General features: G+C 36.0%; 1 protein-coding gene across 2 annotated transcripts in view; it reads left to right on the top strand.

Annotated features, from left to right (window-relative positions):
• HOMER1 (homer scaffold protein 1) overlaps window positions 1–24,519 on the top strand; it is an 88,572-nt gene that overhangs the window by 29,314 nt on the left and 34,739 nt on the right. For both annotated transcript variants that reach the window (XM_066569826.1, XM_066569825.1), the window contains exons 3-5: window positions 1,636–1,767; window positions 6,221–6,313; window positions 12,389–12,531. In XM_066569826.1, the coding sequence (XP_066425923.1) occupies window positions 1,666–1,767; window positions 6,221–6,313; window positions 12,389–12,531 (338 nt within the window). In that variant the 5' untranslated portion in view covers window positions 1,636–1,665. The remainder of the gene's footprint in view (window positions 1–1,635; window positions 1,768–6,220; window positions 6,314–12,388; window positions 12,532–24,519) is intronic.

Genomic DNA, 24,519 nt, shown 5'->3' with positions numbered 1-24,519 from the left:
TGAGAAGTCCTGTCTCACATTCTCTCTTTTGTCCTATATGCTATAGACAGCAGTTTTCTAGGTGGTCACTTGGAGGTGACAGTGCCAGTAGGAGTCTGATGGCTTTATGTGAGCTCCGAACCTTATGCCTGAAGAAAGGAGAATAATGTTTAGTGTACCAGTGACTTCACTAGGCAGCTTCTGTATGAACATCTGAGGGATGTCTTTCAGACAATGCTGGAGATAGTTCTCCATTTTCTGGTCATGCAGCAAACCCTGTCTTTGATCTGATGAGGCTTCCTGGCTCAAATGTAAGCTTTCAGGCATTCCAGAATTTTCAAGGAGTTGTTCACAGTGGTAGGCAAAATTTGTATTTAGGGACAAAAATTATCAGAAAGAATGGGCTATGTTCAGATTTGCTTATCTTCATTAATGGTGAGTATAGCGAAAGTCACCAAGAAAGAGTTTTGTTAAATTTATCTGTGCTGCAGTATCTTTGCTTGTCTTTCTATATGTCGCAATGAAATGTATGCTTTTGAACTTTCTTGCAATACTCATCTCCACTACTTCATCTGAGAATCACCGTATGAACATGGGTGCTGTTTGTAAGCTTGGCTGGCCCCTCAGCTGTAATTTTTTCAGGCTTGCCCTGTAAAATTCATAGAAAATTTTAATCTGGTGGTAGCTGTGCTCCAGTGGTACTCAAATCTCTCAGCAAAAACAAAGAGTGCAAAGTAAACTCCTTTAAATAACTACTTATTTCAATATCCATCTAGAAGTCTATATAACTCAAGTAGTATAGACTGATTTTGACTTTAGAGGATTTTGGTCTTAGGAGAGCAGTACTTGGTCTCTGTGATGTTAAAGTTTCTCAGTCACCATTCTGAGAAAACAGTCTTACATTCTTCCCATCTCTACAGTTTGCACTTCACATATGTACTCTTTAATGTGATGGAAATACTGTTGAAATCCACAGTGAAACTTAAGTTGCTTTTAGTAGAACCAGCATATCACCTAGAAATTTCATTTTGTGTTTATATTATCAGAACTTACATGCTGGAGGATGATATTTTTTGCATCCTGTAGATACAAGAACAAGAACTAGAGAAGAAAAATTAAAACAAGAGTAGCTCCACTTATGTAGCTGGTGTATGACCCTGCCATTGTTAGCTTTGCTTGTATGTGTATAAAGGAAACAGACTCTTGTAGAACTGAGATTTAAAAAGAAAATGTGCTCCTTTGTATTATTGAGTGTTTTTCAGTGAGAATCTCATCTGCAACAGGGGTGAGGGAAGAGCAGCAGTGGAGTTGACAGGCAACTTGAGAGGCACTGCCTTAAGGGACAAAGAAATACAAGTGCAAGACAAAAAAGGACTTTGATAGTCCTTATATGTAGAAACTTTAAAGGACTGCTTGCAATTGTGAATTGATGCCTACTCCCCCTCCTCAGCTATTTCCTCCTTACAATGTATGCAAAAATATGCCTTTGCAATTCTATCTGGCATTGAATTAGAAAACTGTTTCCTCGTTCCCAGCGTGTGTCTCATTCAGCATATTCAGATAATTGTCTACAATATTGACATTTTCAATTATGAGTTGTCTTTAGAAAAAAATAAAAACCATGAAGCCCATTTTTACAGTTATTACCTTTTTCAGGCAATAATAAACAGCACCATCACCCCCAACATGACATTTACTAAAACATCCCAGAAGTTTGGCCAGTGGGCAGACAGCAGGGCGAATACAGTCTATGGCTTGGGATTTTCATCTGAACATCACCTTTCAAAAGTAAGTATGACCAGTGGTAACTCTTCAGCTAGTGAAGCTACTTAAGTGTATTTTATTCCTGCTCACTATGTCTTGACTCAGTACTTACTACTGTTGTTATTTAAAAATAATTTACAAAAAATTGTTCTGTATCGATCCTTATAATGTAAAAAGCACAGGAGTAAGTGTGATCTGCAAATTTTCTTCAAGCTGATGAAGAAAAGGAGAGAGATTGAAGCCTATTACACTTTATGTTGCTACTGCTTTCTAATTACTGATTTGTTAGGTTTTTCTTCTTAAATAATTGTTCTTCCATTACAGTTTTTCCATGATAGAATTTAAAGAAGTAAACAATTTGGTGTTTCTTGTGTATTTGGATCTCCTACAAAAAAACTGTTTGTAGTCTTCAGATGCATTGTTGTCTTTTAGGTTACATTCACTTTCACTTTTCTACTATGTAGTGCATCAAATTACTGTTATTTCAAAGTTTGCAGCCTTAAAGTAAAGCTAGTGGGAAATATATTCAGTGTAAAAGAAAAATACATTTTCTGCTGGAATGCAGAAGTGGAAATGTTTGCTGAAGCAGTATGTGCCATACATGAGTTTCTTTTCTAGTCTACTTCTGCAAAAAGGAAATAGACCTCATTCCAAGGAAAGAAGAAATCCCTATTTCTCAAATTGATGGCATAGGTCCTCTGAGCATCCTTACTACAGTACTTGTTTTTGCTACTGCCCTAGTAGATGAGTCCAAGAACCTACAAGTGTGGTTTTTCTTCAGATGGGGAATTTCAGTGCAGTTTAAGAGCTTGTGTTTATATTAAGCAGAAAATTTCATATTTGAAATAAAGAAAAGATTTGGACACCTAAGTGCAATAAGATAAATACATATTCAGGAAGGAATAATGGTGGCTAGCTGTTTGAAGGAAGAGTAATCATAGCAGCCCTTTTGAGAAAGTATTTGTCACTGTCCAAGGATAGGCACAGCCTGCCAGAAAACCATTAAAATGAGACCCAGTATAGCTACTTTATTTGGGCAAGCATCAAACTTGTAAGGTTTCTTCCTTTCATAATTACTTGGTTTTCCTTTCCACAAAGCAACACAACCACAGGACTTTCCGAGTGATTCTGGTATTGCATGTGCATTTGTGCACCTATCATTGCTTCAGTGAACTTGAAAACCTCATCAGTTAATTTGGTGTGTATGTCCTAGAAGCACTTGCTTACCAACATGGTAATAACTTCTCTTAATATTTCAATGGCTTTAGCAAAAATGCTAATCTAGTTTACTACTCTTTTAGACTAGCTTGTTTTTATTATTCACAGATGATTCTTTGCAGGCAAAGCATCCTGCTGAAGTCGTGTACACTCTGTTTGCCTGACTTCAAGCTCTAGGTTATCCTTGCCAGTGGAAATACGTTGGGTTTTTTTAATCTTCATCCTCAGCTCTTCTTTTGCCCTCCATCACCTTCTTAATTACACTTCTCTCAATCCCATTCTTTTCGCTGCCATCAAACAGATGTCTAGGACTTTTAAATACTCCTTTGACATAAAGCTCTATATTGCTGTTGAAAATTTAATCTGAAAGGCTACGGTAGACATTTTTTCTTAATTTCTTTTTTTCAGAGTGGATTTTTGTTTAACTCAGATTGCTGTTTTATGGACAATAAACAAATTTATTAAGAAAAATCCTGAATCACAGACCTTTTCTGAAGATAATGGTGAATCTATGAGCCCTTTTCAGCATACTGTTCCTGTTGTATTATATCTTAATTATTTAACTGATATTCATGTGGATTACAATTGCCAATTGTTGCTACTACTAAAATTCCTAAAGATTTAGCTTTTTGTGTTATTTAAATATTATAAACATACTGATGGGGAAAGAAAACTTTTCTTTAGATTAGAAGCTGTTCAGCCACTGGAGCTGGTAGGTATGTTTGATTGGGAATCAGAAGACCCAAATTAAATCTGCCCTGTAACTTTAGAGAAATCGTGTCTATATTCTCTTTCTTGTTTTGTCTTTCCCTCAGATTACTTACCCCCACTTCTGTGCATCATAGCCAGGTTTACCAGAGCACTCTGATACAGCTAGCACTTTACGGATTGTAAGTGTTTTAAGTTCCAGAGAGCAAAAGGCAGCCTGCAACCACAAAAGAAGTTGTTCTAGTCTGTGACCAATTTCCACAGTTTAATGATGCAAATAATCCCAGCAGATAAAGTAAACTATTTAGTCTCACATAATTTTCTGCATGTCTTACAGTACACGTTTGACTTCTGTACTATTTGTTTCTCTTTCACATGCCCCTGTCCTTCTGAACTGATTGCTAGGGTTGGTGCAACAATAGCAACCTCTTTTCTGTACAATTATTCTGAATAGAAATTAGTGAAGTGAGACTGTCTGATGGAAAAGTAATGGCACTCTAATCAACTTCACATACAAACAGTATAGAGGAAATCAGTTAAATAGTTCACTAGGCCTTTTATCAATGTTAGACCACAAATTCATCTCAAGACTGCTCCATCAGATGTCGGTGATACTTGAAAGGTACCTGTGTTGAAGGATATTCACAGGACCACAATTTGTTAGCAGAGTCCCTCTTGCTGCTGCAGTAGGAGAAACACAATGTCCTCTCACTTTCAGGAACAATTGAGACTACTTTCTCATTCAGAATATGTCTATGCTTTTGATAGTATCCTGATGTATAAGAAATATCCTTTTAGGGTACGCTGTCTTAGCTTCTTGAGTTAGCTGACCTGATTTATTCCATAAAGCTTAAAGAATATGCTAAATGGAAAGTGCCACCATGGATACTGGCAGCAGCCTTATGTAGTCTCCATGCACAATTTTTCATCCTTTCCTTAAAAATGTGATCTTCCAGAAAACTTCTTTCATACCATGAGACTCATCTTTGTTATTCAGGAATTTTATCAAGAGATAGCTATTATTCATCACCTGACTGTGTCAAAGAATTCTAGAAAATTTGTGAAAATCTCCACCAAATGGGGCTTTTTGGCTCTTTCTTAGAATGCTGTCTATTGATCTATGATTTTTTTTTAAAAACGTTTCTGTGGCTGTCGTAATTACTGCCTTTGTCTTCAGCCATTTATTTCAAACCTCAGAATCATATTTACCATTTAATAATTCTCTGGTCTTAAGATTGATTTAAATAATAGGTTACCCATGAGATTTGAGGTTTAGGCGCAAGTCTTAAAAAAGTAGTATCCTGTTCTGGTGACCTGTTTCATCATCTGTTGCCAATTTCATCATCTGTTTTTTTTGATGGTGGGTTAAACTTTCAGGAAAAATAAGCTTTCAAATAATGTAACAAATGAAATACAGGATACAAGTAGAGAGAAATTAAAGTCCTCAGATACTAGTAGCCTGCCAGAAAAAGGTCTAAAGACGATAAGGTTTTTAGGTCTTGTGTAGTAAGTGAAATTCTGATTGAAAATAATTGGTGAGGTTGTGCCACGCAAAAGGTCGCCTTTGTACTTTGCATATACACTGAGTGCAAAACAATTTCTTCATATGCTGCTGCCAAAGAGATTTAGAAGCTGCTGAAGAACCTTCTGATATTTTTGCAGAATCATTTCACTCTTAAGCTGATCATATTAAGATAATGGTCTGCATAAAAGAAGTAGGACACAAAAACAAATTTGTGGCCACTCTAGCAATTAGTGTAGTGGCAAGGTGAGAACTGTGAAGCCAATTTTTTTTTCCAGCCAGAGAAACCAGGCCCTATTCTTAACAAATTAATTTAATCTTTCAGGTTTAAGAGGGCATATATTTCTAAATTGCTGCTTTAGCTATTTTCTGGAAGAGGTGCATGTAGCATAGGAATAAAGCCTACTATGGCAGTTCCATATGCAATTTCATGATTTAGTGTTCAGTATAGGCAGTTCTAATTCAGTGAATTTGTTCTTTAACTTGATTGATGTCAATGAACGCTCTAGAGATGAACACAGTATTTCCACTGTTTCTTCTCTGATTAGCTCTTGAAATTATAAATGCAGTTAACATTTGGGAAGAAGGCAGTATTATTTCAGTCATGAAAGAACAAAGTACATTGAAAGCTTTCCTAGCTCATGGTGACCACATTAGGCTTCAGAAGAAGATTATTTATTGTTTGAGGAGGGTAAAACCTGAATCTGAAAGCAGCTATGCAAGGCAGTTTGTCCCTATTATTAGCCATCTCTGAGGTGAGTTTCTTAAAACTACCAGCAACAGATCATGCTTCATTGCATTGTCATTTTCCTGACATATAAAGAGTGTGTATTAAGTGCCTGAAAGGTATGTCACTGTGTAACTCATTTAAATGAGTATCTAATAAGGAGAAAAATTTTTTAAATTACTGACAGAATTTGACATTGTGAAATGCACAGTACAGCATTCTGTTCAGCATGCAATGTATTATTTCACGCCTACCCTTTCTCTCTTTTCTTTTTTTTATTCTTTAAACATATGTACCTTCAGTTTGCTGAAAAATTTCAGGAGTTCAAAGAAGCTGCGCGAATAGCAAAGGAAAAATCCCACGAAAAGATGGAGCTAACAAGTACACCCTCTCAAGTGAGTCTTATTGCCTGATTCAAGCATCATACTTCTTGCCTGTGCTACTTACTGTTATTGTTCTTTACATACATATGCATTAAAAATTAAGGGGCAATTTCTCAGTTATTGTGAATCCTCTCATTGGTCAGCAAGAGTGTCAAGAAGTCTTAAAAATACATTTAACATATACTGCAAGGAAATCAAGGGGACTTGTTCACAAAATTGTGTGTGTTTTTTATTCCTTTTCCTTTATTTCAGTTTTCCCAAGAAAATGAATAAACATGTTTATGTAAATGAACTATACTAAACACTTTTTGCACTATTTCCTATTGTATCCACAAAACTTCAGGTGATGCACTGTAAATAACTTTTATAGAACAATCACTGCACCAAAAATAGAGGTTGAAACAGCAAACCATTTTTTACTTACTTCCTACGGTGTAGTTTTCTCTTGTGAGATGCATTGAAGGAAGATGATAGATTCACAGGCTGGTTCTGGAGTTTTGTTACAGTTAGCTGTGATGTATAGTAAGAGTTCATAAAAACACTAACTGAGTTAATCTAGGCACAGAGGGTCAGTTACTATATTCACATTTACATTAGTTATTGCTATAATTAATTATGAATACATAGAATTTGCTTTGAAAAAAGAAACTTCTTGAGGCTTTTATGCCCCATCTCTCTTGTAATCCCCCTGCCCAAGATTTTTGACTCAGTTAGCTATTTGCTTTGTTTTAAGAAGTAGTGAAGACAAATACAATTCCTTCTCTTGGAGAATGCAACAACTTTAAAACTACAGCAGGGATTCCTGAGTTGAGTAGATGGAACCTTTTTTCTGGGTAGTCTTTTCATTGAATCAGTCTATCTTCAGTGCTTTTTATTGTAATAGTCTCCTGCTCTTTGATGGCGTAAGGATGGCAGGCAGTTTGCAGTGTGCTGCAGAAATAGTTTTATTGCTAGTAGAAAGCTACATCTGGTGTCCTACTAAGAGAAGTCAGTGGAAATCAGAACATACACAATGAACAAGCATCATGTTGTTTTCCCTGTAAGCATTTTGCCCAAATGCTAGGCTGGCTTTTGCTGTTAATGGGAAACTTCTTACTCCAATGAAATGGAAGAAAAATAAGGCAGGGATTTCTGTAAGTTTACTTTACTGTCTCTAAATTTTTGATAAATTCCACAGAGACAATGGAAGTATGTATTTCAATATTATACACTTATCAAAAATACACATTTGACTTTAGAAACAGTGAAGTGCTTCACCCAGGCCTCTAGTTACTTGATGTTATAGGCAAAAAAATTATTATGCTTCTCTTTTGACACATTGATTAATATTTTGGACTCAGAAGTTAAATCTGACACTGTCACGTGGAGTGACTTATTACATGGTTTGGTCGTAAATTTGAGCTATTCGCTCAGAGATAAGATGCTTTCTTCTTGCAACTCATCAGGGTTAAAGCTTTCTCTTAAACTGAGTGAGCTATTAATTTTGTTCATTTTCCTGAACAGATTTCTTTTTACAGTTGAAACCTAACATTTTATGCTGTAGGCAGTTACAGAAATGTTACTCAGAGTGATTCTATAATGCCTATTGTGGGCTGCAATTTCATTATGGCACACTTAAGCATAATTTCCTATTCAGGCCTTACTTTTCTTCTCTTTGCTTTTCACTGTGTTGATAAGCTAGTGTATTATTCTGAGTTATTCAGTTAGTGCAAGTGCTGACACATGAGCATAGTAGTTTTCACATGCTAGTTCCGTAGAGAGAAGGGAATCAAATCAAGAACTTCAGAGTTTAGAACAGATAAGAAGCAATGGCATCATGACAAACTCCAGCAGTTCTGTGGTACTGGGCTCATTCAGTCAGATTTATAACTGGGAGGAGGATGGGTGCTTGGTAGTAGGGAGGAAAGTTGGGACCATAGAGACATTTGAAAGAGCACCAGGTCTCATTTTCATCATCTGCTAAAAGGTGGATGCAAGGCAAACAATTGAATTGCTGTCTTTCTGAATCATGTTCTAGCTGTTCTTCCCCTTTTGCATAGTGATCCATTGCAGAGGGTGAGAGTGTAAGAGGAAGGAGATATTTTTAATGGTCAGTAAATGTCTTGCAGGAACCTGGCTTTTTCAGGGGAGCTTTGGTGGCATTGGCAGGAATGACATTGGGAGGTTTATGAGCTCTGTAATGATAACTCAGGTATCTAAAAGGATCAGTCCCTCTGCAGTCTTGGACATGCAGATATCTTAAATTAGTGTGTTAAATTAGTAATAAGTAGGAAAATACTGCATATCAAAACTGGAAAATATAAACATCAGACTTAAATAGAATGTTTTATTTCTCTTGGTACAGCTTTAAAAAATGTCCTTTGTATTTATCAGTTACTGCAAGTACTGGATGTGGTGCAAGTACTGAATATGGTACATTTCCCACCCTCTCTACTACAGAATTGTAAAAGAGTAAAAGTACACTTTTCTACCTCAGTATGCCCTTACAGATTGAATCTTTGTGAAATATCTCTACAACTAATGTAACAAGACACTGCACAAGACATTTGCTGTTCACTATTGTTTGATGCAAGCCTGAAAATATCTCTGCTACGTGTGAGTTTCAATTCTGAATGCTGTGCAAAAACTTGGGAAACTGCAGAGAAATAGAAATCAAGAGATAGCAGCAAAAATATCTCAGAAATTTGGTATGTATTTGTAGTTCAAATATTTAGCAGACTCTAGCCATGTTAAAATTTCAGAGCAATTTTGCCTTAAGTCCACTGAAATTAAGTTGATTCTGTCAGGTGTTATGTGCTTTAGCAAAGTATTGCTCGTATAAAGGGCCTCAATGGCCAGGAAGTAGAAGTTCCATGTGTTTTTTTGATATTTTGTTTCATTTGATGGAATATGTTCTTCAGATTTTTTTTAGTGCATGGGAAACACATGGTAGAAAGAAAAGCATACATAGCCTAATTCGCAGTTACTTTATAGCAGGAGTGCCTTGTCCCCTAAGCAATGCTGGTGCTAATTTTAAACTCTTCATTCTCCTTGTTTCTTTGATACCCCCTTTCTCTGCCTGCCTACCAGCAGGCTTTACTTTAATTTTCCAGAATATCAGATAATAGATAAAATCACCATTTACCTTAACTATAAAGAGAACTTTACTTGTTCAGAGAAAGACAGTGGCCTGGACCACCAAATTAGAAGAGAGGTGCTGCTTTTTTAAATATAAGTCCCATTGAGTACCCTGGGCTTTCTCGAGATGAAGAGTAGCATATTATTTCTGTGTCAGAGAACCTGTACTTTAAAGCCATCTGTATGAAAACAGATTCATATAATAGTACACAATTTAGCTATATCTGGTATGTCTGGAGGCTTTGGTCTAGAAAGACGTTGTCTATTTCGGGACTTCTAAGACCACCTATACACATAGCTATACCATCTGTCCATTTAACTGAGCCTTAGGTAATAAAAACTTGCAGTCCTCTTACTATGTTTACATAAAACTGAATTACTGGGTCCCCTGCTTTGCCACCTCCTATTTCCCAGATCTATCTTGTAATACAGGAAATCATTTTGCTTTTGTCATAAAACTCATGGATCTCGCAGTGGCAAACCACCCATTTCTCAGTTACTAGCTTCCCCATGCACTTACATTTAGATCTGGAGTTCACTGAGCTGCATGAAGCAATAGCCTTACAATTGTGTCTACCTACCTGCACCCCTTTCTTTTAACTTAAAGTAACCTTAATTAGATGTAAGTGCAGAACAAAATAGAGCAGTTTATAGAGTTTGCAGTTGCACCCTATCAGTCTTGAGAGGTTTCACCCCAATCAGTTGGCATCTGAACCTCAGTCCTTTTCTTCTAAGGATGACTGTGCTCTGATAGTTTTTTTTGACCCTAGTCATTTCAGATTAAGTCCTTTTTCGGTTTCTGAAATTATGGGGTGGGTAAATTATTTAAAATCACAGTCTTGTCCGTGATTCTAATAATATCCATTATTATTATGTCTTTTTTTTCTGTAGAAATACAAAATTCAGTTAGAGCTTGGTGAAAAAGATCTGGGATATTATATGAATTTTTGCAACAAATACTGCAACAAATGTTTCATACATGTCTGGGTGGCAGTAGCTGGTAGACTTATGCCACTGCCAGCCAGTGCAGAGAAGCACTACGAAGAATAGCTGAGCCAAGAAGGTGTATGGAATCCTTACTGAGATAACAGTACAATACTCAATATCTAAACATGCTGGATTTGGGGGTTTTTTGTTCATTATTTTAGAGCCAATAACTTCTATTTTTTCTGTCCCTTATTATTATCACTAAAAGGTGGTTTGATTTGTGCTGTAATGTCTACTTGTTTTACTTTAAGGACTCTTCTGTAAGTGCAGAAAAGATGCAACCCTCACTTCTGTGGGTTTTTTAAAAGATGTTGAAGTATAAGATGTCTTTTGATGGATACCCCACTATTATGTTTAAATTAAATACTAAATATCACAATGTCATGTCCAATTTTGTAAAATCTGGAGTGGATATGTGAAGTTATAATGGTATACAGTAAAAACTTAATTACAGATGCACGTCACAAAATGTTTCTAAAATACTTTTACTCCTCTAATTAATATAAAATGGGAAATATTATTTGTAAACATTTGTGAAAAATCTTTTCAATGAAAGTGGCTTTTTCTATTATATTTGGTGCTTTGTTCATAGTCAGCTCCATTAGAGTTGTCTGCAAAAAAATTGCTTATCAGGCAGGGGTGGTTGTGAATGTGTGGAAGCACTGATTAACCTGTAGTTTTTGTGGAGGAGAAACACATTAAAAACTGATGTTTCTTTTGTTCCTGAATTTGCAGGCCTAAATGAACCTTTAGCTATTACATAGACTGGGATGTTTTTCTGCCTTAATTTTTGTTACTTGCATTTCATTCATATTAGAAGTCTATGGAAGTACTTTAATGAAAAAAAAGCCTAGATGGAAATTGTAATTTTTTTCCTTCTATTGAAATAATTTTTTTGCACTCACATTTAAAACATTTTAATAAGTACATTCTGATTTTATGTATCTAGTAGTAGTGTTGCAGTAATTTTATCTTGAAGATACTTATTTATCTTAAAGCTATTCAGATATTTTAAACTGTGGTATGTAAATTTTTATAATACATAATGAGAAACTACATTATGAGAAAAAGAAAAAAATAGAAGAAAAACGTTTAGATCCAAAAAGTCTTTCATTTATTGTCAATGGAAACTGTTCTATCCTATTGGATGATGATAATAATAACAATAATAATAGTAGTAGGAGACAAAACCATGCCATTTGTGTAGAATAATTTTTTTGCCTCTTTATATTATCAATTCTCTTCTTTTTCATACTTAAATGTACACACAAATGTACATGCTGGTGTGATGAGAGGTAATGAAAACCACAGCAGTGCCTTCTGCTGGGAGGCAACCATTAAGTTCTCCAGGTGTTCAATTGCATAGCCATAGCTATGTGTACATCTGGCTGTAGCTGGAGTATTCTACTTTGCAGATAATAGCATGATCAGCAAGAGCCAGGCCAGGCTAACATGCCTATGAAAATTTTTGCTTGTACTTTGGTGAACAAGTGTTCTTTACAGATGGCTTATAGATGAAACTGGGAACACACTACAAATGGCCCTCCCACTGTTCACTTTGGTTAATAAACAGCACAAAAGCTAGATTTTGAAACAAATACCAGAATTTGTTTCACTGCATTAGAATGTAAAGTATGAGACAAGAATTCTAAGTGTCAAGAGTCACCCACTATGTATCAAAATGAGGGTGGAATGTAATTCCAGGTAAGAGAGAGGTCTGTAGTAAGTGAAAGATTGGACCTTGCAAAGAATTCATATGCCACTTGTGTTTTGTGTAAGATAATGTGAATCTTTTGGTAATATACTTCTGTATTAAATACACGTGATGAAATGGGACCATGAGGGATGCTGGAAATCTGAACACCATATTAATACTAACTAAAGTTTGTGTATTGTTTAAGAATGAATGTTAGCGCATTTATGTACATAACCTTTCTGGGCAGGTTAGTTTGTAATTTCAGTATGTTGTTTTTTTCACTTAAGGAATCAGCTGGAGGGGATATTCAGTCTCCTTTAACTCCGGAGAGCATTAACGGGACAGATGACGAGCGAGCGATGCCAGAAGTGACGCAGAACTCAGAACCAAGGGCTGAACCAACACAGAACGCATTGCCATTTACCCATAGGTACAGATTCCATTCCCACATCCTGATTAAGTGATACCTATCTCCTTCCTTTTAAAGGGACCTTCTCCCATGTTGTTTGGAGAAACAAAGCAAACCCACCTCTCACCCCAAAAGCGGACTCACTTTTGGATTTGTAATATTTTTTCTAATTTAAAAAAAAAATGAGAAAATCTCTTGGAATAAAATTTGGGGGAACATTATAGTTTAATCAGCCCTTGAACAGTGGTTAGTGTAGGTGTCCCTTTAACAGGAATCAATATGTCAATGTCTGAGCTCTTAGTAAAATTACCTGCTTCATAGAATATTCCAATTAAATTATTTTTGTACACATTCTTTGAGTGGCTGATGGGACTCAATGTCAACCTTTCATTGACAAGTTCTTGGAAGAAAAGGGACTCTTACAGCATTTTTGGATTATCATGTTTAAAGCAGGCTTTAATTGCACGGTTCTCTGACAGTTGTAAAATTTTTCAACTTTTTTTCGAAATACAAGAGAAGTGTAGCTCTGCTTTAGACTGAATTCTTGTTTTTTGCACTAGGAATACCGTGCTCTGTTCTTTGAGAAAGGTAGGACTTTTTATTTAATTATGCAAGTGACGAATTACAATGGATACATCTTGCCTATTAGAAGTAATTGTAAACAAGTTGCTCTCAATAAAACACATAATTTATTGGGACCATGGAGAGTAAGTGAAATACTTAATAAAGTTAGAACACATCTAGAAATACTACATTTATTTTTTAAGCGTTGTGTAATTCAGCCTAAGTAGAGTTTAAGAGCTCTTGATCAAATTTTGGGGAATATTAATATTTCAGATATGTTATGCAATTCAAAGTGAGCACAAGTGAAACCAAAATTGTGCAGAACATCTCAGTTTTTGTAAGAGAATAATACTGTTAAGGATCTGGGGAAAAAAATTGCATTTTTCAAATGAGAAAAACCCTCTTACACTATTTTTTTATTTTTATACTGTCACCAGTGCATGTAATATTTTTATACTGTCACCAGTGCATGTATTATACGTTTCAGAAGAAATGGTGCATTGTGGGAATGTTATGTGCATGGTGAAGGAGTATTACAAATGTTGCAGATCTATCAGTGCTCTGTAACAAGTTTGTTTAAACTGTTTGAGTATCAAAATTTTCTATCAATATTTTTGTGAAAAGGCATTGTGATAAAGCCCGCACATGAAAAGTGTGGTTTCTTCTTTTAAAAAAATGGTAGTTTGATGATGTCCCCTCTGGTTCTGCATATGTAAATATGTTTTCTGGTATGCCAATGTAGTAACTAAGTTTGGTCTCCGTTGGGCATTACTGAAGACACTTTTGAAATCCTGTTGTCATTTTTAATGATATAGAGTAGAGTTTACAAAACTTTTACATGCATTGCATTTTTCTATCTACTTAATGTATGCAGTGTGAGTGCGTAGTTTTAGGTTTTTGTCCTGTTAGATATCAGTAGCTAGAATTAATCTTCCAACAATAACTCTGCATTTTGAGATTTACTTCTTGTTCATTCTCAAAAGACCAGTGATTTGTCCTGCTAATGGTAGCTTCAAGTTTGTTAATGAAATATTACTGAAGAAAACCCAAGTTTATATACCTCTTTGAAATAAATTAAATTTTTGGAATAGGTAAGAATTTTGTTATAAATTTATTATTATTTTTATTTATTTATTATAAATAAATAAATAAATAAATAAATAAATAAATAAATAAATAAATAAATAAATAAATAAATTTGCATGAAACAATGCACAAAGGAGATGGAAAGTGAAGCCTCCAGGATTGTGTTAATCCTGGTTAAATGGGCATGTTTTTGTAGAGGGTTTTCATAATAATAACTTAGCAACTAGGTAGATACACCTAGCTGCTTGTGCTGTCTAGAACAGTGCTCTCTGCAGACAGTCTGCTTGCCCTGACTTACAAGGAAAAAAAAATTAAAACCTTATGTCCCAATTATTGGAGACTCCCTGGGCTTCTCATGTGTCAGGAAAGAACTGTGCTTTTGCTTGTTGCCTGCCTTTCTGATGATGTGGTGTGTATGTGGCATTCCGTGTGTGATGGAGAAGATGGCTGAACTGAGCCCTTTCCTTGTCCACCCTGGTAACTTCTGCTGATCCTGGGCCTTTTCCTTCTGCATTCTACATTTCAGCAAAGGTAAAGTTTAGTCAGCACTTCTGGGTGAGGAAGGTAATGCTGCAAGGGTGTTTGAGTGTTGTCTTGTTTGTGGAATTTCTTTTCACTGATTTGCCTTTAGTCCAGAAACTGCTGATCAATCTCTAGGTGCTTTTCACAAGAAAAGGCATTGTGGATTTCCCTGCAGTGAGTTTAGCTGTAGGGCATGTGAGAGTCACCCAGGCTGGTTTACACTGTTCTGAAATAACACTACCATAGCAAGTTCATTTATTCAATAAATGGGAAAGCTCCATTATGCTCTGGCATTAACACTATATACTTACTGTGTGAAGAATGAAAAAATGTGGTCCTCAGTGTGTGTTGGAGGACACAGAAGCAGGTGTGGGGAGGCACAGAAGGAGCCCATGCAGTCATGGGGCAAGTGCTGTAGCTTCGTGGGCAGCTAAGATGATGTGAGCAGCTCTGTGTGGCAGTGGTGGCTGGCCAGGTGGGAGCTGTGGCTGCCAAGAAGGTTGTCAAACACAGCAGAGCCAGGTGTGTCTGTGACAGAGGAGGGGAGGAGTAAAGGTTTGAAGGGGGCCACTGTCAAAACAGTGATTCAAGTAAGGGGTTTCAGGTCCTTATATGAATTGGAGGTCTGATAGGAGTGGAAAAGGTCAACAATTACAGGTGTGAAGGTCATGCTTTAGTTTTTATCCTCCTGCTTGTCATTTTCAATCTGCACACCTGAAAAATGTTGAGTTGGATTTTGTTATAGCATGTCTTTTTTGGCCATATATGTTTTCTCCTGTCTTGTAGATCTTAGCATAAGTAGCTGAGATCTTTTATTTCAGCTGCATGAGTATGGACTACTTTTGTATTTATAGTTATTTTCTGACCCCCAAAATCAGCATTACTCGAGTCACCAGAGTTTTACTAGAACTCAAATGTCTTATTATTTCAGTAAATAGTTGTAAGAATTGAAATTGACATTCTCCAGAATATGTCTAAAATTCCATTAATTCCCCTTGAGCATTACAGTACTGAAGTCTAGTTGCTTCAATTTAATTCTAATCTGGAAAGCCCTAATGCTCTTCACAAGGAGTGTAATTCAGATCAACTGCTTGAGAGATAAGTGTACTAAACAGTTACAAGTCGTGCACCAAAGATAAACTCTTGTAATTAAATATCTTGCATTTTTTAAGCTATGTATGTTGGTTAATGTTGAACAATGAAGTAATATTACTGTGAACTCCCACATCCTATAATATTCTACACACTAAGCACTGCTGTCATGGGTAAATGTTGCCAGAACAAATGAGGTAAAATGTAGCTTAAGGAATGGCATCAGAATTTTTAAAAGTCTTGTCCATGACATTTAGCAGTCCTTTTCTGAACAATAGCTAGTCCAAGAAGACTTTTTTTCTAGCAAAATCTAGGTAATCAAATCTAACATTTAATTCAAGACTAAAAAATATACATATTTTTGTTCTATATACATATTTCTATTTTTGTTCTATATATATATTTCTTAAGTAAAATTTAGTTTCCTCAGATATATTTCCTGTTTAAAAATATTTTCCACATTCTTCAAGTTGTGATTTTTTGGTCTTTTTCTCCAACTGAAAACTGTTGATTATAAATTGGGGTTTGGAGAAAAAAAAAGTTGCTAAGTTGCTAAAAAATTTTGACCACTACAGATGTGACTGACTTTTAAAGCTTTCACATGACCAGCAATTGTCTACTATGCACCATGAGGATTAAACTTCTATTAAAACTATTCAGTTTTAATATCTGAATTATATTTTAAGGCTGAATAGTGTATTTGGTGAACTTTGCAAGTGCTGCTTTTTGATAACTTGAATTTGCTCTTTCACTCTTGAAGGGAATACATTTGCTTATAACAAGCTTTATTCCATTTTTGACACCTTAAGAAGCCGATAAAACACATTTTCAGAAAGGAAATGTAAGAGGATTCTTCTGGGACAAACTTCGAAACTTTTCAATTTCCTGTTGACCATGACTTGTACCTGTTACCTCATTTTATTTTGTAACACGTAAACTTGGAATTTCTATTGCATAATGTTTTAATCAGATAATATATAATGTGTGTGTTTGTTGCTTGTTCGTTAAAACTCATATTTTTGTATTCAAGTTTTTAATAGGGAATTTTGACTCATTGCCTTAGTGAAAATGGACTTAATTCGAATGATGCTTATATCTTAGATATGTTATTGTCTAGATAGGTTACCATTTAATAATGCTGCATGTAAATCCAATGCTGTACAACAAAGAACCAAAAAGTCTTGCTGCTAGGTCATGCTCTTTCTCTGAGTTTTCATTAAAAGTTGTACCTAGAAATCTCTTCAGTAGATTTTTTCACTGTGTGTATTGAAAGTATTCACTTCTACAAGCTTAAATATTGTAGTTGTGTTATAGTACAGGTACTTTGTGAATCAGGCAGAACTGCTAACTTGTCTTTAAGGAAAATCTTTGAGTTAATAATTATTGGGGTATTTTGTAATTTGAATTTAAACTCAAATCCTAGAATTTAGATGTTTATTATAGAGTTATGCTTCCTTATCAGGTAGTCCAGGGGCGCATATTGCTTTTTTAAAAATACTTGGGTTTGAATGCGATTTAACCTGATCAGAGGATTATTTATTGTTGTGAGGATGCTCACAAGCTCTCTAATCAAAGCTCCTGCGTAAAGAACAGCTATGAGATGAAGTCAAGCTGCTCTAAACTTTATGCACCTGGGTTTTGAAAGCTTTCTGGAATGGAAAAGGGTAAATCAGGCATTTTTGAAAGGTTTCTGTATAACATAAAAGGCAGCAACTTCTTCACATTGCACAGTACTATAGTGAACTGTAACATTTTAGGGCACACTAGAGGAATTCTGCAAAATTCAATTGCTCTGTTGAACAAGATTATTTCTTGTGTCACATTCAGAGAAGAAACTAAGAGGTGATATGTTCCAGCTGAGGGTGTAAGCAAAGAACTGGTTAATATAGAAACTTAGACTAGATCTGACTTGCCCTCAACTAGCATTTTCTGATATTGTGAAGGCCAGCTGTACTGTTCTTCCAGCCTCTTGTGCTTTGCTGGCGTGAGCCTGGTGCTATCCCCTCCTTTCCTGACCCAATTCCTGCTGCTTCCCAAACTCCTGCACTTCTGCCTAAGCTGCTGGAATCTAGCTCATATAGAGTCTCCTTCAAAATAAAAGTTCCTTCTAAGAAATTAGTAGTTTGAAAGGAAGGTCTCACATTGTGTTTGTGTAATTATTCTTTTTATGTCTGACTTCCCTAATTTTGTCAGTTTCTGGTGATTCTTTAAGATATCTTTGAAATACATAGCAAACCATTTAAATAAGATATTTCTAGTAATGGAAGGAGAGGTAGAGAGGAAGAATGTCCATGTTGTATGTGTGGCTTAAGTCTTCAAAAGTAAGAAACTCTGGAACTAAAAGAGCTAATTTTAATAGCTTGGGAAATGGGTGAAAGCAAAAATAATCTAACGCTTAGGAGAGTAATTTCACATCTCCCTTGTGCACATAGGCATGTTCTTATTTAGGGTACGTGAATTGCTTACTTCCTGAGGTTTATTTAGTAAGAACTCCTAGAGAATGATGTAAATTATATGAGCTGGGTGTCTGAAATTAGATTATATAAATACCATCTTCAGGGACAACAAAGCACTCTTGAAACATACCTGTCAAGTACATTCTTAGAGGAGGAATATAATTCTTATGCAATTTGTATTTAAAAAAAACCAAGACAACAAAACAAGCCAAAACCATACTACTTTTGCTGTGTGATTTTCCTTCCTTTAATCACATACATAAGAAAAAAACCCCCAAAAAACAGTTAAAACCAAAAGAAAATGAACTTGCTTAAGGAATGAAATTCTATTTTTGAAGTAAATGCATTGGGTTCAACCTATTCAAAGTATGGATGACATTTAAGATTGCTAATACTTCAGCAACTGTAAACACTGGCTTTGTGAATTGGGATATGTGATGCTTAACGCTAAGTCTGATTCGGTAGGGCGAGTAGCTCGGGTTGGGTTTCTGTGTTGCACCCATTATTTAACAATCATTACTTTTGTTAATATTCTCACAAATACAATTTTTGAACTGCAGGAATTCATTTTAGGAGTCTACTCTTAAGCATGAAATCACCTGTTTTTGTCATTTTTAGGCAGTAGTAGAGGAGATAGTTCTTTATTCTAGATTTTCCAAGTAACTTACTTGAATAACAAACTTTTTCTATTGTGCATTTTGATACCAGAGTGAATACTTGTTTAAATTTGTAAGCAGTGTCTGTGAGGTTTGTACATAGTATAATTTGTACATATAATTTTTAAAATTGGATGGATTTTGAGTTGTAAGCTTAAGCATGCCACCATCTTTTCAAAAAACATTAAAACTGTAGTTTTAGAAGATCTTATGTAGACAGTTGATACCTCATGTCTTTACTCCTCCTTCCATCACTGTTTTTGATATTGTTTCATGTCATTATGGGAAACCTTTCAATCAGTAAGAAGGGATTAGGTGTATAAGGATTAGGATTAAGGGGACTGGAGCACCTTCTCTATGAAGACATACTGAGAAAGTTGCGGCTGTTGAACCTGGAGAAGAGAAGGTTGTGTGGAGACCTCAAAACAACCTTTCAGTATCTGAAGGAGCCTACAGGGAAGTCAGAGAGGGGCTCTTCATCAGGATTTGTAGTGCTAGGACAAGGAGTAATTGGTACAAATTGAAAGACATGAAATTAAGTTAGATATTAGAAAAAAAATATTTCCTTTGAATCTGGTGAGGTACTGGAGCTCAGGTTGCCCAAGGAGATTGATGTCCCAACCTTGGCTGTGTTCAGAGCCAGGTTGGACAAGGCCTTAAGCAACCTGGTCTAATGGGATGTATCCCTGCCCATGGCGTGGGGGTTTGCAACTAAATGATCTTTAAGGTTCCCTCCAACTCTTAGCATTCTGTCATTTTATAATTTTATAAACTACAAATTGAACTTCCCTGAGGCACCATGAAGTAGACCAAAGTCCTGTCCATAATATATTAGAGATTTCTTTTGGATGTCTTTTAAAATTTTTTTTCAAGACTGAAAATTGTTGTTAATATAAAAGAGAACAGATGCACCAAAAAAATGCTGCAGGTCTCAACACACTATTCCCCAAGAAAACAAACGAACAAAAAGCTTTGAGAGGAAACAGTCATTTTGTAGAATTGCTTTTCATTTGAAACTCATCTGTGGAAAGACTTAGCACTTTGAAACAAATGTCATGCTTTCTTTGCATTGGAAAGTTCACTGTATACTTAGAATTTTTCAGCCTCCCATTAAAGGAACAAAACCAGAAAGCCAATAATACCTGAAGTTGCCAGGGAAGAAAAAACCATAACAACCACGTGGTTGTTGATCACTTGGGTCTCAATGGGTTTTCCAAAAGTCTTGATCTTGAAATCAGAAGCCCTTTTAAAAAGAAAGACAGAGGGGATGTTTTGCAGGACAAACACGTTTTTCACCAGGTCTGATCACTCAAACATCACAGTCTCCTCTTCATTGGCTAGGAAAGGAGTTACATGGAAGTATTTCAAGACCAATGTAACATGAACCACCCATGCCTGTAAATTCAGCCTAGAATTAATTATTGATAAGAAAGCTGGGGGCTTTCTTTAGAACCTGAAATTTGGACTATTTGTAATGCGATTTTTCTATGGCAGTTGGTTCTGCAGGTAAGAGTATCACACAGTTTACACCCGTCTGCACACACACATGCTTTGCCTCAGCAAAGAGACCTCTTCAGTACCCTGTCTCATGCCCCAGAAGTCATTCAGAAGTCTATGTTAGAAAATGAAGACTCCTAGTAGCTGTTGTGTAGCTGCTTTGTTTCAAGTCCCCTTGCCTGTGCCAACACAAAATACAACACTTATGCAACCATCTATGTGGGTAGGCAAATGCTAAAGAAACATTTCCAGACTTGTTAATTTACTGTTTTCTGTCTCTAAATTGACTCTGTCATTATGACGTGTTTCTGTGAAGTGCAAGAATAATCTGGTCTTGGGTTTCAGGGTACATATTTCCATCCACATAGAATTTATTGAAAAGGTTATACAGTTTTAGAGAAAAAAACATTGAAGAGAATTGAAGATTTGTGCAGAACAATATCCATCGCTATTGCATTTCAATTCTTGTGTATTTTACTCATCCCAAGGTTCACTTCATGTTAACTTTGATTTTTTTAGTAAAATCAGATGCACTTGTGCAACTTACAGTCAGTAGTCATGGAAGAATGCCCCTGTCATACCCCTTAGTGAAGGAAATTCAAGTGTTGCTAAATAGTTTTGAGTTCAAATTCCACAAGCTCAAATCATGTTTAAAAAAACTTCAGCAAGAGAAAACTTGGCTTTTTGTCAGCTTTTTATATTAAAATATGTTCCAACTCGTAGCAACAACGTAGTTTCAAAATACAGCTTTAAAGCTTACTCCTTTAAAGTCTATATAAACCTGCTTCCCTTAGGCCATACTTTCTTGAATATTTATGTTTTAATGAGGAAACATCTCCAGCTGTTCATTTTATATCCATCTTCACCCAGATGTTTTAGAATGAGGGTGGTGCTACACTGGAACAGGCTGTCTGGAGAAGTCATGGATGTCCCATCCCTGAAAGTGTTCAAGGACAGGTTGGACGGGGGTCTGAGCAACCTAGTCTAGTGGAAGATGACCCTGCTTATGGCAGACAGGTTGTAGATAGGTGGTCAATAAGGTCTCTTCTAAACCAAACCATACCATTTTGTGATTCTATGATAAAACAAATAAAACAACCCTGAATCTTTCAGTTAGAAGCTCTTTTCACCTGTAGGGTGTTTACATTTCCAAGTCACTTGGCCCCTCTACCCTGCACCAGGTATTATGTCTGTTTGACCTGCTCCCATGTTCTTTTGAAACTTCCCTGTGTTGCTGTTCCTTATCTGCCTGATTTATTCTGAGAGAGGATGTATGTTACACTTTTTGGGCACTGGGGCCAAACCCAGTAGAATACTTGAAGAAGGCTTTTTTTAAAAGAGAGAGGGGATAAGATGAAAGCCTGTAGCTGAATACACTTTTTAACAAAAGTGAAGCTCCATTGGATGGATATATCAGTTTGGATATTTTTTACTGATATCAACAAGTTACTCTGCCTCCTGTGTTATTTGAGGTGTAGTGGGGGATCATGAGGTATGTGCACATCTCCTATGAGAAGCTGCATATATAAATAGATATCTGTTCCTGAAGTTATGTGTACTGTGCTTTTATTGTTTCACTGCCATCCAGTAGACATTATGATAAACAAACAACTATAATGACAATATTAAGGAAAGACTAATTAATTCCTATTCTTGAAAAAGTGTAGAACTCATTTTTCTCGAACTTCCAATCAGAAAATAAATAAATGGAACTTCATCCTTTAATACCTTATGTTAAAGATGAAGTGACCGATTTAGTCTATGGATTTTTATATTCTTTTTAGAATTTGCTGTATTACTCCCTTCCTATCTACCTTCTCTTCTTGCACAAGAGATATATTCTGAAAACAGAAAAGGGATGACTAGCACCATCTTCTGCAAGTATTTAAGCTTAAGAGCCAGTCTTTAATTTTATTTGTGATGTCATTGATGGGGATAGTATTAAATATATGCTAAATGATAAGGGATGTATTAGATATATGAGAGGGCAATTTACACTGCATCTGAATGTAAAGTGTAAACTGCACCAGAGTTACAAGATGCCAAACATCTTCAGTCATGAAACATTTCCACTTTGAGTCTTGGTGAAATGTCAGCTGTGGATTCCCCTGAAACACATGACATGGATTCTTTCATCCATGGGCTTTGCCATTTATAAAGTGCTTAGATGGTGTTAATGAAACCCATATGGACTTCCAATGAGGTAAAGCAATGAGAGCTGGCTTCAGTTATGATTTTATTCTAATGGAAAATGTGAGGTAGAAGTGCTGCTATATCAAATTCTGCTTGGCTTAAGAGTAGGCAGAAATAGTGTGTGAATTCAGGAGATGTGAATGCAGCTCCTGTTCCTTTGCTACCTTTCTGATGCCAGAGTAAATCTTCAGAATTGACAACTGTACCTTGAGCTCGTACAGGCTTCTCCAGCAGTTACACAAAACAGGGAGGATAGGATGGAGTTATAAGAGCACTTCTGTCCCTGGAATATTTTTCATTCTCAGGCACACATGTGCCTTTGTTGTGCCTTTTAACTTCACCAGTTCAGAGCCAATATACAGTTGTCTGTGTGGTGCAAAGAGATCATGTTGATGAAGCCACTTGCTGGTTTTAGATATTTATTGATAGGATTCAATCAAATGGATTACCTCTGTCCACTTTTTGAAAGAATGCATATATAAAAGCTAAAGTTTAACACAAAAGAGAATAGCAGTTTAGAAAACTCTCTATGTTAAAAGAATACTAACATAATGTATTTTTAAAGGAATATTTCATGTTTAAATTAATAACTTAGACAAAAAATAGCTTTCGACCAAGTTATTTTTTCTAGAATTTATCTGGAATTCATAAGATCTATTTGTGTGTGTGTATGTATGTATGCATGCATGTAAGATATATATATTCTTTGAGGGATCATTTTACATCCCTGCAAGACCAATGAACCAAGGACGAGAAGCTTTTAATTTTTACGTGAAGTTAAAAACTTAGTTTCAAGTCCAAGGCAAAAGATCCATGCTGTTTTACTTATATGATACTTTATAAGTGTCTTGGTTTTGTCAAATGAATTAAGATTGCTAAAGATTTTTCCCTTCTTTAGTGATAGGTAGTAATTAATTAATTAATTAATAGGTAGTAATTAAGGTAGTAATTCTCTTGGAGGATGTTGTGGCCTGGGTTCTCTGGTTGAGCAAATTCTCCCACATCCATGTGACAATGAGGTCAAAAAATAACACCTGAAGGGTTTCAGTAGTGCCTGATGCTTTTCTTCCTAGAGAAGCACCTGAAATTGGGTGGATGAAGTGCCATGTTGGGATACTTAACCTCACTTAGCTTTTAAACATCTAAACCTGCTGAAGGCAGGTCTAATTCACTAAACCCTCTTTCCCAGATACAGCCTTTATTTGTACCTCCTGGCAGTGTTACAATCCACACTTTTGCTTTCTGTATTCTGTGGAGGCAACATAGCGTGATGTTCCCTGGGATTGCAGTCACCCTGCCATGGCTCCCTGATGGACTGTTTCAATTACTCTCCCTACCCTTCAGGTCAAGAATCCTGTCCAGATAGTGTAAGCCTCAAGAAGAACAGAGTAAAATCTGATTGATCAAGTAAACAGCCAAAGCTGCTTCCCTCTAAGCCATTTCAGGATGTCTCTAAATGTGCAAACAGCATTCAGTCTGCACCTGAACAAGTCATTTGATTAAACATAATTGTGTCATGTTGATTTTCTGTCACATTGTAGCAGGCAGACCCCTGGAAATGGGAAATCAATAGTGTCAGCCTTGTTCTGGCAAACATGGGTAGAGTTTAGGGGGAGGCACACATAAACACAACTATTTTGTCTGTCAAAAATGTGTACTTAATGTGTTATCTTTTTGAGTTTAAGAGTATTTCACAGTAACACCAAACAACCATCAAGTTTTGTCTATAATGAATTGAGTTGGCACAAATCAGCAATGAACTAGAATATAAGAATTTTTTAATCAGCTCTTAAGCCATTTGGCAAATGAAGCTAGAGCTGTGTGAACATGTTGAAATAAAATATCTAGAATGTTCAGAACTCTGGTTTCTCAAGTACACAATAATAAAGCATTATGAGTGGTCCATATCTCCTGATCAGCAACAACCAACAGTTGTTGCCTTT

This window comes from Molothrus aeneus, chromosome Z (genome assembly GCF_037042795.1).
Source record: "Molothrus aeneus isolate 106 chromosome Z, BPBGC_Maene_1.0, whole genome shotgun sequence".
NCBI lineage: Eukaryota > Metazoa > Chordata > Aves > Passeriformes > Icteridae > Molothrus > Molothrus aeneus.
The sequence above is the reverse complement of the archived record's forward strand: the minus strand, read 5'-3'. Positions and strand labels throughout refer to the sequence as shown.